Source organism: Aulonocara sp. 'chitande type north' Nkhata Bay, linkage group LG14, assembly GCF_057382095.1.
Source record: "Aulonocara sp. 'chitande type north' Nkhata Bay isolate Kocher_YH1m ecotype deep benthic linkage group LG14, A_spYH_male_GT1.1, whole genome shotgun sequence".
In the NCBI taxonomy this organism is placed as follows: domain Eukaryota; kingdom Metazoa; phylum Chordata; class Actinopteri; order Cichliformes; family Cichlidae; genus Aulonocara; species Aulonocara sp. 'chitande type north' Nkhata Bay.
In genome coordinates, this window is record NC_141357.1 from 25,717,543 (window position 1) to 25,734,496 (window position 16,954).

At 40.3% G+C, this 16,954-nt stretch overlaps 1 protein-coding gene across 3 annotated transcripts in view; it reads left to right on the top strand.

Moving 5' to 3' along the window:
- Positions 1–12,764, top strand: part of LOC147314683 (neprilysin-like) — a 36,708-nt gene extending 23,944 nt beyond the window's left edge. For all 3 annotated transcript variants that reach the window (XM_086261793.1, XM_086261795.1, XM_086261794.1), the window contains exons 10-23: positions 1,260–1,361; positions 1,489–1,625; positions 1,773–1,866; positions 2,751–2,879; positions 7,641–7,739; positions 7,861–7,938; positions 8,154–8,257; positions 8,612–8,670; positions 8,769–8,888; positions 9,259–9,392; positions 9,817–9,882; positions 10,408–10,503; positions 10,795–10,871; positions 11,067–12,764. In XM_086261793.1, the coding sequence (XP_086117919.1) occupies positions 1,260–1,361; positions 1,489–1,625; positions 1,773–1,866; positions 2,751–2,879; positions 7,641–7,739; positions 7,861–7,938; positions 8,154–8,257; positions 8,612–8,670; positions 8,769–8,888; positions 9,259–9,392; positions 9,817–9,882; positions 10,408–10,503; positions 10,795–10,871; positions 11,067–11,166 (1,395 nt within the window). In that variant the 3' untranslated portion in view covers positions 11,167–12,764. The remainder of the gene's footprint in view (positions 1–1,259; positions 1,362–1,488; positions 1,626–1,772; positions 1,867–2,750; positions 2,880–7,640; positions 7,740–7,860; positions 7,939–8,153; positions 8,258–8,611; positions 8,671–8,768; positions 8,889–9,258; positions 9,393–9,816; positions 9,883–10,407; positions 10,504–10,794; positions 10,872–11,066) is intronic.
- The last annotated feature ends 4,190 nt before the right edge of the window (positions 12,765–16,954 follow it).

A 16,954-nucleotide genomic window follows, 5' to 3' on the forward strand; every position in this document is an offset into this window, starting at 1 on the left:
TGATAGAGCTCACTGACCTGCAGTTAAATGTAGAGCTGCAGGCTGTGGTGACATAATTACTGTGATCATTTCAGTATATAGAGTGTTACGGATTCAAATATTGGGGATGGACACAAGAGGAAAAACCACAATAACAACACTGGTCCGGCCGGGTTGAGTCAAACAATGATTTTAATGATCACACGCGTGGGAGATGGACACCGTACGCAGACAGCATCAGATCTCAAAATGGTGGAGCATTGATCAACCTCTTATAGCCTCTAGTGGCCCCCACCTAATCATAAAAGCCTAAACATTCACATTCTTTCTCTCACACAGCGCCTAAGCTACGACCTTGGCTCCCTGTTTATCTGCTCCTGCTGAGATGGGGCAGAAAACTCCAGCATGTTCTGTTCTCTTCTAATCAGACAAATAAGGCGATGACTTTCTGCGAACAGTATTTCTTATAACTCAGCAGTATAATGCATCATAAAACAATATCATTCATTCACAATAAATCAGCAGTCTAATGTAATGCAAATCAGTTTAACAAATGCAATAGTTATCACCTTCTTCTAATTCAGGAGAATAATGCAAACTAAAACGACATAATAGTTCACAATCTTTATTTAGGGGTATAACATGGCATAAAATAATATTATAATCCCACAAGAGGCAACCTACAACTGATGTAAGTTAAAATGCAGGCAAAAACTTTAGCAGGGCAAAGACTTTGTGCAGGTTCAGTAGCTTTATCTTTCTGTCTAAGCTGGTACTTCTTGACAGACTGGAAAGATGATGGTTCAAAGGTTCCTTCTTCCTTCTGTATTCTAGTTCTGTTTTTTTTTCATCTAACTTAACACAAAAGGTTTCTGTTAGCAGGATGACCCTCCTGTCATCCATTTGTAGACCAAACCTCCCTCCTCTGTGTGTGTGTCTGTGGTTCCAGTCTGTAGCAGCTGATGTCTAAAACAAGCTGTTAACCAGCCTGATCCCAACACCGTGACTTTTCATCAACAGTTTTCCACACTCTGTGTTTGTCATCCTAGTCTGTTCTGCTCTGCTCTCTGCCATGCTTCACTTCTCCTCCACTCAGCTGCTGGCTTTTACAAGGCAGTCACACCATTCGCGCTCTGACATTTACAGAGCCAAAGCCTCCTGGGACGCCAAATACTTTTGATGCTGCTGGACCTGCACTGCAACTGTACGCATGTGTCGGGAAACAGGAGGGTTGTGACAGCATTCTTGACTTTTAGCCCCTCTGTCTTGCTCTTTCCAAGGCTACTGATACCCCAGAGGATCGTAACAACCCGGTGTTGCTTTACAACAAGATGGAACTGGGGGACCTGAACGCCAACTTCACCCTTGAGGTTGAATCACAGGTAAAAAAAAAATTCTTTATGTACCACAGTTTGCTGTTTTCATTTCACATAGATACTTCTTTCTCATCTTTATCTTCTTCTCCTCTTTATCTCTGGGGGGATTTTAAAAAAAAAACTCCTTTTGAAGCTATTTGACTGGAGTTACTTCACAGCTAAAATAATGAATACAGTCAACATCAGCGTCCCTGACACAGAAAAGGTCATAAACTACTCGCCCAACTATTACAGAAGGCTCAACCTGATCTTGGCCAAATACACCAAGAGGTAGGTGTGTTCATTTAAGTCTGTATCTGTGATGGAGTATAAAAGCCTGTTTTTGTCTCTAAGCTTGTGGGGGAGGGAGTGCACAGTATTGATAGCTTTGTGTGAGTATGATTGCTTTTTTCTCAACATGTTTCTGTCTACTCACAGGGATCTGCAGAACTACATGGTGTGGCGTTTTGCTATGAACATGGTGGTGGGTCTTAGCAGAGCTTACAGAGACACCAGGAAAGCCTTCCGCAAGGTACACGTACAGGACCTTGATGCTGTTATAGTCCATGGAAGGTCCTGTTTGCAGACACTGCTGCTTACCTAAGTTATTAAAAGAAATGCAAACAACACAGGGTGCAAAGCAGTTAAAAATGTTTGCAGTAATGTTCCTGCTGGTATGGGGCTAAATGACAATACTTATGCTTTGAATTAAATGCTAAAGTTAGCATGGGATCATGTTTAAGATGCCAACATGCTGATCATTTGCAGGTTTGTTTACCACTGTCACCACCTTGCTGGAATATGTGAGCATGTTAACACTTGGCAATTAGTGCTAAACAGAAATGATCTAAACCACAGTTACATTAGCACATAAGGCTGCTTCCAAATGGTTATTTACTGCACTTTTTTGCTACTTTCACAAAGCAATATCAGTTACCTTAAGCTGATACAGTTTATCTTCTAACACTGACAAGGCTACTGGAAAACCATCTAAGGTTAAAACATGTTTGAGATTTGTCTATGCAACATGCAAAATAGGCACATTTTTAGAAATTAGAAGATTTTATATTTTCAATGACTTTTTTTGGGGGGGGGGGGGGGGGTGTTAAGAGTTTTCATTTTGAAAAATTCTTTAAAATAAAGTGGGGGATGGGAATCAAACCCTACCACCACCCACACACCTATTTAATTGATGCTAAAACTGCAGTATCAGTCAGGCTCTAATAAACAGTCGATTTCAACACGTTGCTTCATTCATATTCTTCCTCCATGCCTTAAAAATCTTGGTAATCCTTTTTCTAATCTAATCATTTCCCCACTGCCCCATTTCCTATTGCCATGAGCCTCTTTAAACAATATGCTGACCAGTTTATCCTTCATCTTTAATTGATCTGTGCCTTGTTACTTTCCCTGCAGGCTCTGTCTGGTACGACGTCAGAGGCAGCAGTGTGGCGACAGTGTGCTCTGTACGTCAACAACAACCTGGAAAATGCTGTGGGACGACTTTATGTGCAGGAGGCATTCTCTGAAAAGAGTAAAGAACTGGTCAGTAGAAGGTGCATTAGGCTTTGTATTGTTAAAACACATTAGACTCAATCAAAGATAAAGAGCTCTTGGAAATATCCTTCATTAGACAAGATACAATCTCTGTAATGGAATTCCGCACCTTGTTTATTGAAAGCTGAAACTGATAATCTAAAAATGCCTCTGCAGGGCATTACAAGAGGAGTGTGGACGTTTATGTATTCAGTTAGTCAGACATACAACAAAAAACATGTGTTTCAGGCACATCTGATGGAGAGTATTTTGACACCCACTTGTGTTTTTGTCACATTTGTGTCTTGTCTATCAGAATACTGTAGTTTTTGCTTGCCTCCACTCAAAGCAGCTGAACAAGGTGTCCTTGTTAGCATGATCACACCACCCACACTGTAAATTCAAACTGCCTATGCATGTGTATGTGTGAGCTGTGGCATCTGACATTGTGCATGTGAATCTATTTTTATTTGCGACCATGTACAACTTTCACAAATAGAAATACATTATTGTACATTTCTGTCATATCATCAAGAATTTTACAGTATCTTTGTATGGCAGTACATCCTCTGATGCACACAGTACACACATTTCATTGTGACTAACTGACCTGCAGCTGCCACACTTTCTTTAAGTGACACAGATACAGTATCTTTTTGATATGTTCTTCTTTCCTTTCAGTGCGTACTTTAGGTAAATTGTTGTTTTATACTGCTGCTATTAGTATACCATCGATACAATATTTACTCATCTGCCACTTTATAAACCAAGGTATGCAGAAGAGCATCTCAGAGGTCACAACACCTCAAATCTTAAAGCAGATGGGCTACAGCAGTAGAAGACCACAATCGCTGCCACTCCTGTAAACTTAGAACAGGAAACTGAGGCTGTAACTTACATCAGCTCATCAAAACTAGACAATAAATGATTGGAAACATGGTACCTGGTCTAATAAATCTCAGTTTGAAAGCATGGTTCCACCTTGCCATGACTCAATAGCACAAGCTGCTAGTGGTGTAATGGTGTGGGGGAAATTTAATGATAGACTTTGGGGTTTTAAATTAAGTGTCATTTAAACACCATAGTCTATGTGTATAGTCTATCTATCTTCTGATGTTTTTTGTGTTCCAACAGAATAACACACTGTATGATAAAGCTGGTTTATTGAACATAACATCACCAGATGTCAATACAATAATAAACCACCCTTGGGACAGGGTTGAACGGGATATATGCAGAAACAAATCTGCAGCAGCTGATGCTATCATGTCAATATAGCCCAAAATCTCTCAGGAGTTTTTCCAGCATCTTCCATCCATCCATCTTCATCCGCTTATCCGAGGTCGGGTCGCGGGGGTAGCAGCCTAAGCAAAGAGGTCCAGACCTCCCTCTCCCCAGCCACCTCCTCCAGCTTGTCCGGGGGAATACCAAGGCGTTCCCAGGCCAGCCGAGAGATATAATCTCTCCAGCGTGTCCTGGGTCTGCCCCGGGGCCTCCTCCCGGTGGGACATGCCTGGAACACCTCGCCCAGGAGGCGCCCAGGGGGCATCCTTGCCAGATGCCCGAACCACCTCAGCTGGCTCCTTTCGATGTGGAGCAGCAGCTGCTCTACTCTAAGCCCCTCCCGTATGGCCGAACTTCTCACCCTATCTCTAAGGGAGAGGCCAGCCACCCTTCGGAGGAAGCTCATTTCCGCCGCTTGTATCCGCGATCTCGTTCTTTCGGTCACTACCCACAGCTCGTGGCCATAGGTGAGGGTAGGGACGTAGATCGACCGGTAAATTGAGAGCTTCGCTTTTACACTCAGCTCCCTCTTCACCACGACTGACCGGTGCAGCGTCCGCATTACTGCAGCCGCAGCCCCAATCCGTCTGTCGATCTCCAGCTCCCTTCTCCCATCACTCGCGAACAAGACCCCGAGATACTTGAACTCCTCCACTTGGGGCAAGAACTCATCCCCGACCCGGAGTGGGCACTCCACCCTTTTCCGGCTGAGAACCATGGCCTCAGATTTGGAGGTGCTGATCCTCATTCCCGCTGCGTTACACTCGGCTGCGAACCGCTCCAGTGCGAGCTGGAGGCCCTCACCCGATGAAGCCAACAGAACCACATCATCCGCAAAAATCAGAGATGAGATTCTGAGGCCACCAAAGCGAAAGCCCTCCGCCACTTGGCTGCGCCTAGAAATCCTGTCCATAAAAGTTATGAACAGAACCGGAGACAAAGGGCAGCATCTTGATTAATCTAAAAATTAAGGCATGGTACTAGAAAAATATACCTAATAAAGCGGCCAGTGAGTGTATATATGACTTCTCAAAAAAATAAATAAATAAATAAATAAAAGGAAAAACCCTAACAAAAGTTATTATTGCAATGAATAATTTAATTTAACCAACCTTTCAGATGTAATTAGCAAATCTTATATATAATATGCATTCAGAAATATATTTCGGCTAAACATGTCATGGTTGCGGCTGTGTGCAGGCAGGATGAGGACCCAAACGCAAGCTCACGGAGGCAGGATTGAACTCAAAACACAGCTTTATTGCTGGACAGAAAAACCATACAAACTAAACTGGAAACTATAACATATTGCACGGAGAAACACACAGCCATGAATGAGGGAGAACGTGACACAGAACTGAGGGAGACACAGACATAAACACACAGAGGGTTAATGAAGGAAGTGGGAGCGCACGGGGAACACAGGTGAAACTGATAATCATAACAAGACACGGCAGGAGTAAACGCAACACTGACGGGAGACTGTCAAAGTAAAACAGGAAGTACACAGAGGTTCAGACAGGAGGAGAGAGAGCCCTGGGAGAGCACAGACATAACGGGCTGGGGAAAAGATGGAATAAAACACAAGGAGGGGAAACGAGGGCTCACAGATACACAGAGGGTAATCAAATAAGCAACATCTTAACAGAACCTAGGAACCACGGCATAAATAAAGAACAAAATACAAAACACATGGAAACTAAGAATACTGGGCCAACATGGCCCAGGACCATGACAAAACAACACAAACACTCACAAATCAAATAAGAGGAATGTTTCCAGCACTTTGTTGAATCTGTGCAACAATGATTTAGGACAGTTCTGAAAACAAAAGAGGGTCCAAACTGGTACTTGAAAGGTGTACCTAAAAAATTGACCAGTAAGTATATATGGTATATAAAGTAATTCAAAATAGTTAATGTAGATGGTAAATATGTAACTCTGATAAGTTGAATTACAATATTTTTCATTAGATTGTTGCTAAAGCGTTACATTTCTAAGCATCCCTCTTTTTAATACGATAAGGTAACTTTGGGTCCAACTGTCTACTTTTCCAAACTCAGTCCATGTGGACTAAATCATGGTGAATGAAAAATATCTATTTTTGAGCACTTTGCTAGCTTTGGGTAGATAATGCACCTAATTTGCAGCACTGTGTGACAAAGAAGCATAATCATACTAAAACTTTGACTAAAAGAAAAAAACCAACAACTGGAACACAGCGTATCCATGCACACAACACTATCACAAGTATGTTAAAAGGTTTTTAGAAAAGCCTCTTAAGTATAATCGCTGCTGGTTTGTCAGCAACCACAGTGTGCTCTCCAAGTCGTCACGCATTATGTTAGCTAGGGCTCTGCTAATGTGATGAGAAGCTGGTGTGCCTTTTGTCTGCCTACTGTGGCCTCAAAATAAATCTGTGGTTAGAGGACTCTTGAAGGGTGACCTTTGATGTCTCTGAAGTTATTTTTTTTTTAATTTCCTGTTTCTGTTCTCTTTGCATTTGTTATTTGGTGGCGATTCATTTCACTTTCATTTGAATTGTCCCAGTTGTGTATTTGTTGTGCTTGTGGCCAAAAAACCTTTGCCTTTTTAAGTCTGATGGCCAAAGTACAGGCATGGTTTGCACTGGTGCCATCAGTCAGATCGTGAAAACATGTAGCTCAGGGCAAATACATTATAGAAACATGCACCACAGGTTTCACTGAAAAGTGAGCTTTTGATGTGATGACTGATGATTTTTGAATTTGCATAAGAAAATCTCATTATCTGAAGCTACTATTGCTCTGAAGCATCTTTTCACTTGCACTCGTTCATGTGTTAAATAAAAATAATATAACTGGCCTGCCTATCGCATGGATGCCGTTATGCTGCAATATCTCTTCTATAATTTAAATTCATGAAGCTCAGGATCATTCGAGTAACCAGAAATGAAACCCTAAAATGCTGAATGCATCTATAAGCAAATGTAGATTTTTAAAATATGTAGAGCAGTAGCATGATCAATAATGTATTTGTAACCATGCAGTCAAGGAGTGAAGACATCTACTGTAGAGAATTTTAAAACAAGATGAGACTTTTATATGTACAAAGAAATATCTATTTAATAATAATTTTCTTTTGGTAGTTGTAGTTGTTTTTAGTCACTAATGAAGCATATCTGATTATTGCCAATTTACAGCCAATTTTAACACTTGATAGAAAAAAATATGTCATGTTAAACTAATATCACACTTCTGAAAATGTCTGCCAAGGTCTCCTACACAGAGTGTAACCTGGAGTTGTTCTGCATTCATACGTGACTATGTAATAATGAGGCTTAATTCAGGGAAGTGCATTTTTATGAATTTGTTGCCCAGTATGTTGCAAGATTGCTTGGCATAACTTCAGATGACTTTTGATGATAGTCTCCTTCTGCAGTAAATCTGTTCTGACTGATATGATGAGGTTTTCACTCTTTGTTTGTGTTTGTGTGGTTTGGCTTAGATGGAAGAGATGATTAAAGGCATTCGGGAAGTGTTCATTAGTAACCTTGATGACCTGACATGGATGGATGCAGAGACCAAGAAAGCAGCTGAGGAGAAGGTATTGCTTATACTTTTAGCTATAACAGTTAATGATTGTTATACGTATAGCCCATTCTGAATTTCAGGATAGTTGATGGCTAAAAATGTTTGTTCAATTTTCTCAACCTATTCTTGTGCAGGCCCGAGCTATTCGGGAACGGATCGGCTATTCAGACAACATCATGGATGGCGAATATCTTAACAATGAGTACAAAGATGTAAGTATCTGAAAATATGCAACTGAGAATGTTTTCCTTCTTTCATGGAATCATTTCAGCAGAATACAGAGCGCCTTTATTGTAGCCGCATATCGGTTCTGTGAAAAATCTCTGTGAATTCCTGGCTTTTATGAGTTTTGCTGGAGAATATATGGCCAAGTGTTGATAGCTCTCATCTCGGCTAATCCTCCTGTTTTTCTGTGTGTTGGTGTTAGCTGAGCTACAGTGCAGAGGAGTACTTTGAAAACATCCTACAGAACCTGGAGTATGTGCAGAAGAAACGCCTGCGGAAACTCAGAGTAAAAGTCAACAAAGAAGAGTAAGCTTTCCATTGAGGGGTAGAATAAACTGCCTTATTCCAGATGTATATTAAGCTGCAATTATTACCATTTAAATTAGCAGTAATAAATCAGTTTTTTTCTCTTTTTGCCACTTTTGGTGTACCCCAGTATCTCACATTTAGCACAGTGCACTGATCATTCTCCCACACATACTCCTACCCACGTATAGAGTTCAGCTTTCCTCGGCTGGGAGGCTAACATTAGCCCAGCTATTAATAACTGCAGGTTAATTTTGATATATTTCATCAAACATGCATTTCACAGTAGTCTAGTGCTCTTTACTGTAGCAGTAGTGCTCTTCACTGTAGGTTAATTCCAACATCTTTCTCCAGGTGGGTAACTGGAGCTGCTGTTGTCAATGCCTTCTACTCATCCAGCAAAAATCAAATAGGTATTTCACATATATGCAAAGATTAAACTGCAAAAGACTAAAACAATACATATTTTATGTATTTGCTGATTTATTTATTTTACTTTTCTTGGTGTCAGTGTTTCCTGCTGGAATCCTTCAGCCTCCTTTTTTCAGCAAAGGCCAGGCTAAGTCTCTCAACTATGGCGGCATCGGCATGGTAATCGGTCATGAGATCACACATGGCTTTGATGACAATGGTATGAGTTTTCGCATTGTTACTCTTTGTTCCTCCCTGGGGCAGTTCTGGCAGACTGCATTGATCTTTGGAAAAATAAATTATATATATATGTAATAGATTTCCCCTTGTAACTGGTACCAGAAAAACATGTTTTGTAACACCATTTAGGATCTCAGAACTTTTTTTCCAACTTGGTTCTGCTTCAGAGATGAGAGGATTTATTTGTACTGACATCTACTGTTCACAAACACATAAATGTAATTGAAATATGCAACTAACATAGAATATATATGTTAGTTGCTATATGTTATATAGCATTTAAGTGCTCTTGATATTCTTGTTTTCTTGTTCATCAAGTTCAACCTGTCCACGTCCCATTCATTCTTTAGGCCGTAACTATGATAAGGATGGCGACCTGAAGGACTGGTGGACACCAGACTCAACACAGAGGTTCCTCGAACTGTCGAAGTGCATTGTTGATCAGTACGGAAACTTCTCTTGGGATCTCGCTAGTGGACTACATGTACGTTCATCTGAACTATATCCATCCTTCTTCTTTCTCTTATCAAATTTCCTCCCATATTTTCCCCCAATATTATCATGAACTTTACTTTATCTCATAATTTGCTTTCCTGTTACCTTTGCCAGCTTATCTGTTGGTCATTTTTCTGTCTTTCCACACATTTTGCTGCCTCATACCTTCTCTGCTCCAGGTGCCCTTAATATTTTGTGTTGACATATCAATGGCTCTTCCTCTCCTTCTCTTTGTCTCACCTTCTGTGTCTTTTTCTTTTGAACAATGCTTCTTTTATCCCTTGTGAAATGATTTCCTATATCCCAAAAGTTATATGTACGATTTGCTGAAATACAGAGGAAAAATTACAGCCTCCTTCTGTCCTTTTCCCCTGTCAATCTTTGTGTTCTATGTCCCTATATCGCCTCTCCAGTTAAATGGTAACAACACCCTCGGAGAAAACATTGCTGACAATGGAGGGATACGACAGGCGTATCAGGTAATGAGCCTGGAAAAAAAAAGAGAGAGAGAGAAAGTCTGTTTAAGAGGCCCAGTTTACAGATAAGAGAGGAGGTGATTCAGTCTGCAGCTTGCTATTGTCATCTGCTTTCTAACATTAATAGACTAGTTATTTTGTTAGGTCACAGGCTGGCTCATTAGCTATTGTAAACACAGCAATAAAGGACATAATGTCGCTGCTGGATGTATCAGTTTTAGCTTGGCAAAGCACAGAAAAGACATTCAAAGACTTGAATGCAACATGAAAGAGCAGGTATAGTATTTTCACATAAATTATACATGTCTAACAAAGTACATACACGGTACACTTTTTTTTCTTTCTCTTTCAGCGCAAAGTCTAGATTATTTTTCTAATTAATACGTAGATCTCAGGGAGACAGGATGGATCCATATGCATTTATTTTTCTGTCTGCAAACATGGTGACATAAGTTATGATTTCATAATCAGTGTGATTTTTGGATGTATTCAACATGACTGCTGGGTAAGATTGTGTCACTGATTTAGGCCTACAAGAACTACGTAAAGCAGCATGGAGAGGAACCACCTCTGCCTGGAATTGACCTTTCCCATGATCAACTCTTCTTCCTAAACTTTGCTCAGGTAATAGCCTTACTGTCTGATGCAGCAGTTGTTTGTTGAATAATAAGCCATTTTTTACACATGCATTGTAGTTCTGATCTTTCCTAGGACTGTAGGCAACATTAGAAAAATATCCTGCAAAATGTGCATGCTTCGTGATGGATGGATGGATGGATGGATGGATGGATGGATGGATGGATTGGTGGATTGATTGAATGATGGATGGATTGATGGATGACTGGGTTAAGCAATGGATAGATGTGCAGATTTCTTGGTGCAATTCAGTGCATCCTAATCACTGTCTTTTTACAGGTGTGGTGTGGAACACATCGGCCAGAGCAAGCTGTTAATTCCATTAAAGTTGACGTACACAGTCCAGGGAAATTCAGGTAAACTCAAACCAAGAGTATTTTCTCTACATCAATCAGCTATGTGCTGCCGGCAAAGGGCAGAAAACAAATTACAATGGTAGCTAACATTTTAAAACCTAGACAAAATGATATGTCATGTTAATTTCACTTTCAAGTCCCCGTCTAATATAACAACTTCAGCTCCAACCATCAATCTCCTCTCTACGTTCACAGGGTACTAGGCTCCCTTCAGAATTTCCCAGAATTTGCCAAAGCATTCAACTGCAACAAAAGCAGCTACATGGTTCCTGACAACATCTGCCGTGTGTGGTGATTCACATACCTCTGGGATGGGTCCTCCCCATTCCCCTACAGTACCTCTACCCTCTGATTTTTGAAGAACTCACCGGGGGCTGCATTAAAATGGAAGCTTCCCTTAGCTCTTGACTGGATGGACCATGGCTGGTGGACTGACACTGCAGTATGCACTTCATCCAAGGACGGCAGCACACTGTACCCTCGTAGATGGATGGACTGAGCACTGTCTCTCCACCTCTGACACTGTAGTTCATTCATTCAGCCCAATTATTCTCCTACTCATACAATCACTTTTGTATTTTTGTTTTTATTTTTCTCTCAATTTTTCTTGTTTTGCTTCTCATTTATGAGTCCAATGTGTATTTGTGAGTGCACATGTGAGTGTGTTTCAGTCTAAATTCTGCAAAAGTATTTGGCAGAAGAGCAGCAGACAGACAAATGTGCTCAGCCCACTGGCATATGAATACACCAGACACCCACTCACACTCATATACATGTAACAGGGCTGAACCACTCTATTGTATGTGGGACTGAGCTGTACTCTCATAAAACCTCAGCTGGTTTCAGCCTTCATCAACATGCTGATCCACTCTTCAGTGTACTCATAGTGTAATCTTTGGTCATCCATAAAACTAGATTAGATAAATTATTATAGAAAATCAAAAGTCATTTTATTATATAGAGCAGCGAGTATTTAATCGCGATCGCATATTACACAGTGCTGTTCTATAATCAATGCTAACATCTTTACCGCAGTTGGCAGGTGGCTGCTCTTCATTAGCAGAACGTGGATTATAAACCAAAATGAAGTTTTTGCCTTTAAGATGACACCTGGTCATAAGTCATAAAGACGACAATCGACAGACACCAAACCCTTTTCGTTCTTCGAGACTCCTGAGTGTTTCCGTGTGAATGAATGTCTCTGTGTCTTTTCCAGTCTTTGTACGTCATTTGTTATAACTGCCTGCTGTTTGTCAAGCAGATTGGTATGCCTTACAGTTGTGCTACTCTGTGTGAGTGTGTATGTGCATTTGTGGGAGAACAAAGGATAAGAAAATGTATTATTAAACAAGTAGCTCGGCTTTTTCTCATGCTCGTTTGCTTTCTCGTTAAGAATTGGATGAGAAAATCAACACCACTCTCACGTCTCAGTGTTTTAGCCAGCTGCCATATGACTTAACTTAGCATAACGAGTGCAAAGAGCTGTCCGTGGTCTGTCCAGTTTATATAATAACCCCGGCTTGATTTCAGTAATTGCCACATTGCGTTTCATGTTTTTATCAGTACGAAAAGCCAAAGTCAAAAAAGAATCTGATTTTTAACAAACTCATGTGAGCGTATTATTAAGCTTCCAAACTTTTGATAAGACATTGAATAAGTGTGTTCATAAAATGTTTAACTATTGAGAAGAAGCATAGTGATTTCCCATTTTTATCTTGGCTTAATCTTACAAAGTGTGCCATATAGCCAATGTTTTCTGTTTTTGTTTTAAGGTGATTATAAGCACAAAGCAAAAAGATTAAGCTTCTTATATAGTTTCAGAAACATTAAAAAAAATCACAAGTGCATCCATTTTTTGAATACAGGTGATTGTATTAAATCAGTAGAATTTAATTAACCATTTCATGTGGTTTTATTTTTTAATGTTAAATTGTAAGTTGAAAAAGCTAGAAAAGCTAGAGATTAGTGCAATGAATGATGTACATGATCATGTAGACTGTATACGCCTTCCATGTCCAAACTATATATATAAACACCCAGCACGCCCCTGCGGGCGGTTTATCCTTCAAGCTCGGGTCCTCTACCAGAGGCCTGGGAGCTTGAGGGTCCTGCGCAGTATCTTAGCTGTTCCCAGGACTGCGCTCTTCTGGACAGAGATCTCCGATGTTGTTCCCGGGATCTGCTGGAGCCACTCGCCTAGCTTGGGAGTCACCGCACCTAGTGCTCCGATTACCACGGGGACCACCGTTACCTTCACCCTCCACATCCTCTCGAGCTCTTCTCTGAGCCCTTGGTATTTCTCCAGCTTCTCGTGTTCCTTCTTCCTGATATTGCTGTCATTCGGAACCGCTGCATCGATCACTACGGCCGTCTTCTTCTGTTTGTCTACCACCACTATGTCCGGTTGGTTAGCCACCACCATTTTGTCCGTCTGTATCTGGAAGTCCCACAGGATCTTAGCTCGGTCATTCTCCACCACCCTTGGGGGCATCTCCCATTTTGACCTCGGGACTTCCAGGTTGTACTCAGCACAGATGTTCCTGTACACTATGCCGGCCACTTGGTTATGGCGTTCCATGTATGCCTTGCCTGCTAGCATCTTGCACCCTGCTGTTATGTGCTGGATTGTCTCTGGGGCATCTTTACACAGCCTGCACCTGGGGTCTTGCCTGGTGTGATAGACCCCAGCCTCTATGGATCTTGTGCTCAGAGCTTGTTCTTGTGCTGCCATGATTAGTGCCTCTGTGCTGTCTTTCAGTCCAGCTTTGTCCAGCCACTGGTAGGATTTCTGGATATCAGCCACCTCCTCTATCTGCCGGTGGTACATACCGTGCAGGGGCCTGTCCTTCCATGATGGTTCCTCGTCTCCCTCCTCTTTCTTGGGTTTCTGCTGCCTGAGGTATTCACTGAGCATATATATATATATATATATATATATATATATATATATTCAAGCTCCCAGGCCTTTGGTAGAGCACTACAGCTTGAAAGCTAAACTGCCTGCAGGGGCGAGCGGGAGATATATGTATCGATATCTATATAGAGATATATATATATCTATATATATATATATCTCTATACATCTATATATTGATATATATCTATATATATATATATCTCTATACATCTATATATTGATATATATCTATATATATATATATATCTATACATCTATATATATATATATATATATATAGACAGATATTCTCAATGCTATTTGTGCTAGCTGTTTTTGTGTCTTTATTGGTCACTCGGTTTTCTTTCTCTCACTTTCAGTCCACTTGTAGAAAGACAGAAATACCTCAGTTGCCTGTATTTAGATACTTTCTAAGAATGACTGATTATCATCTTGAGAAGCATCTTTCTTTCAGAATAAACCTTTAAAAAACACAGTATGTCTGCAGACAGCTTGACTTATTATGTTCATGGGTGTTTTTGTTCTTTAGCTCAAATATATTTCTGAATGCATGTTATCTGGGATAGGAAGGACGTGCTAGTAACATGTGAAAGGTTGGTTAATCTTGTCAGAAATCCTTGAGAAACAAGAAATCAAAATTTTGGGCGAAGCTGAAGTCATTTACTACAATAATTAGCTGATGATATGTTTTTTTTTTTTCCCTCTTCTTCTCAGTTTTTCAGAAATGCCTAATTCTTAGAATAAACAAAGCACTGGAAACCTTACTTAGCAATTTTGGTTCATATTGACATGATAGGATGCCAAGAGAATATCTCCTACACCACTACAGCCTGAACTGACATAACCGGGATGGATACAGGTGTTTTTATGTTGTTTAAGTCTGACCATACTATCTGAAATCAAAATCCGGTAGATTTGAAATAGTCAGACCAACAAGTCAACTTCTTCTTATCTATTCTAATGCTCGGTTTGACCATGTCTACATAAGTGCTGCCATGTAATTGGTTGATTAAATATTTGTGATAAAGAGCAGTTTAACAGGTGTACCTAATAAAATAGTGCAGAAAATCATTCAAATATTCTACATCAAAGCTTGAAATCTGCATTTCCCTGATGGCCTTGTAAAGATTAAAGTATGGACATACATTACATTCCACTCACACAATATTGTTGACTTGATGCGTGTATTATGAATAAAGTGGTTTATTTTTGAAATTTCCACAGAGAGGGCAAATATTTAATCTAAATGCAGCTTCCCCCACTAATTAGGCCTATAAGAATTGGGGGAGTAGGAGCTGAGTGTGAAGCCAGCCAAAAGTTAGTCACAATGCAAACAAATGACTGTGCAATATCTTTATAGCAGCTCCCAAGCTGCCTGCTAGTAAATATACCCCATGCTGCAATGAACTAGCAAGCACATTTCCTGGCACGGGGATGGCTTGCACCTTGGCTGAGACTAGAGAGGGAAACTGTCAGGGACGTACAGGGAATGAGAAGAAGAAGAAGAAGAAGAAGGAAAACAACACTTCAGAAGTTCAGAGGTGAGCCAAAGAGAATTATAACGCACATGATGTGAGGGACAGGGATGCCAAGTAGGAGCACAGGAAATATGACCAAACTCTGAAGAAAAGTGTCAAAAATATCTTAAGAAAGGGGAGAGTGCTGCTGCAGGGGCAAGGGCCAAAAAACACATACTTGTGCAAATAGACAAAAAGTAAAGCCTGGAATTATTTTGTTTATGTCTTCATTTTTGTAGTTCTTCTTTACCACACTATAAAAACTTTCACGTGAGTGCATGCTTCTCATTGGCAGAGCAGACCAGAAGTATTTGGGGGTTATGCTGGAGTCTACAAAATGTCGCCAGTGTGTCAAACAGGGTGACTTTAAAAAGCAAGGACAAACTTTATTTAGTGTTTCTTGACTGCATAAAACAACAAACAGCCAACAAAGATATTTTCACCTGCTGCTTCTGGTTAACACATTTCTGCCCTATCTGAGATTCATTCAGTTACTGTTTTCAGTAGAATATTAGTTGCAGTTGCTTATTTACTGCCAAGATTCCCCCTTTTGCTCCCACTGGCTGTAACACTTTGGCAGTTAGCTGAAAGTTCACACCACCCACTTTCCTCGTGCTCTCACCTTCCCAGTCATTAGCAGCTACACTAGCTAACATCACAGCTAACATTACAACACCTCAGCATGTTCCTAGGAGGCTGAACAGTTTATTTTGCACTGTGAACATTGTAGACTGCTGTGGTAACCCAGAGGGGGGATATTAAACGAAAACACATTAAAGAGTGACTTGAGGTTTTTTTTGTTTTTTGTTTTTTTTAATTTGCTGTTATTATTTTATTTTATATTTCACAACACAACTAGCACTTCTGGGCTTAAAATGTTAAAGCCTACTGCCATTTCAACTTTAAGAAAGTCTCTTTTGTTTTCGCTCCCACTACAAAGTTCCCTTCTGTTGCCCTCTGGTCATAAAACTACTCAGTTTTCCATCGTGCGCCCTTTGGGTGACCTTAATGGTGGGTCTACTGGTATGTGTGTGGGTATGTGTGTGTTTGCGTGTGTATCTTGGGGGGGGGGGGGTGTCTCTTCCAGTCTCTGGAATGCTTGTGTGTATTAGTGCTTGGGGCACTGCACGGTGTATGCACAAAAGCACATGTGCATAGGCACACTGCCACGTGCAAATAATATGTTAGGAGAATCATAAGTGAGAAAGTGTTTCAGGTAGGAAATCACATCTTGTTATTGCTCACTTGATTCAAAAGGAGCTCTTATTGTGAAGTGCCCTCTTGCTGTGCTCTTGTTTTTAATGGCTGCTGATAGCCACCCATTTTGAGTTCAAACTGGTTGAGTTTTCCCTGAAGTTTTTTTTATATGGCTCTTTACTTTTTCATGCATTAGTATAAAAGAAAAGAATTCATAAGATCACACGGGCACGGGAACAATTCACTGTCGCTAGTGGTTTTCATTTAATACATAAATTAACATATAAAATTCTTCAGCTTCACATTAGTGAGTGCAGATATATCAAAAGAAACTGTTTAATGCCTTTTCTAAAAATATTGTCAAGAATTTAAGAATTAAAAAAGACATATGTGTATTAGTTTGCCTCAAGTACTCAGCATAGACAATGTGTAAATACAGTTTAAAATATTTG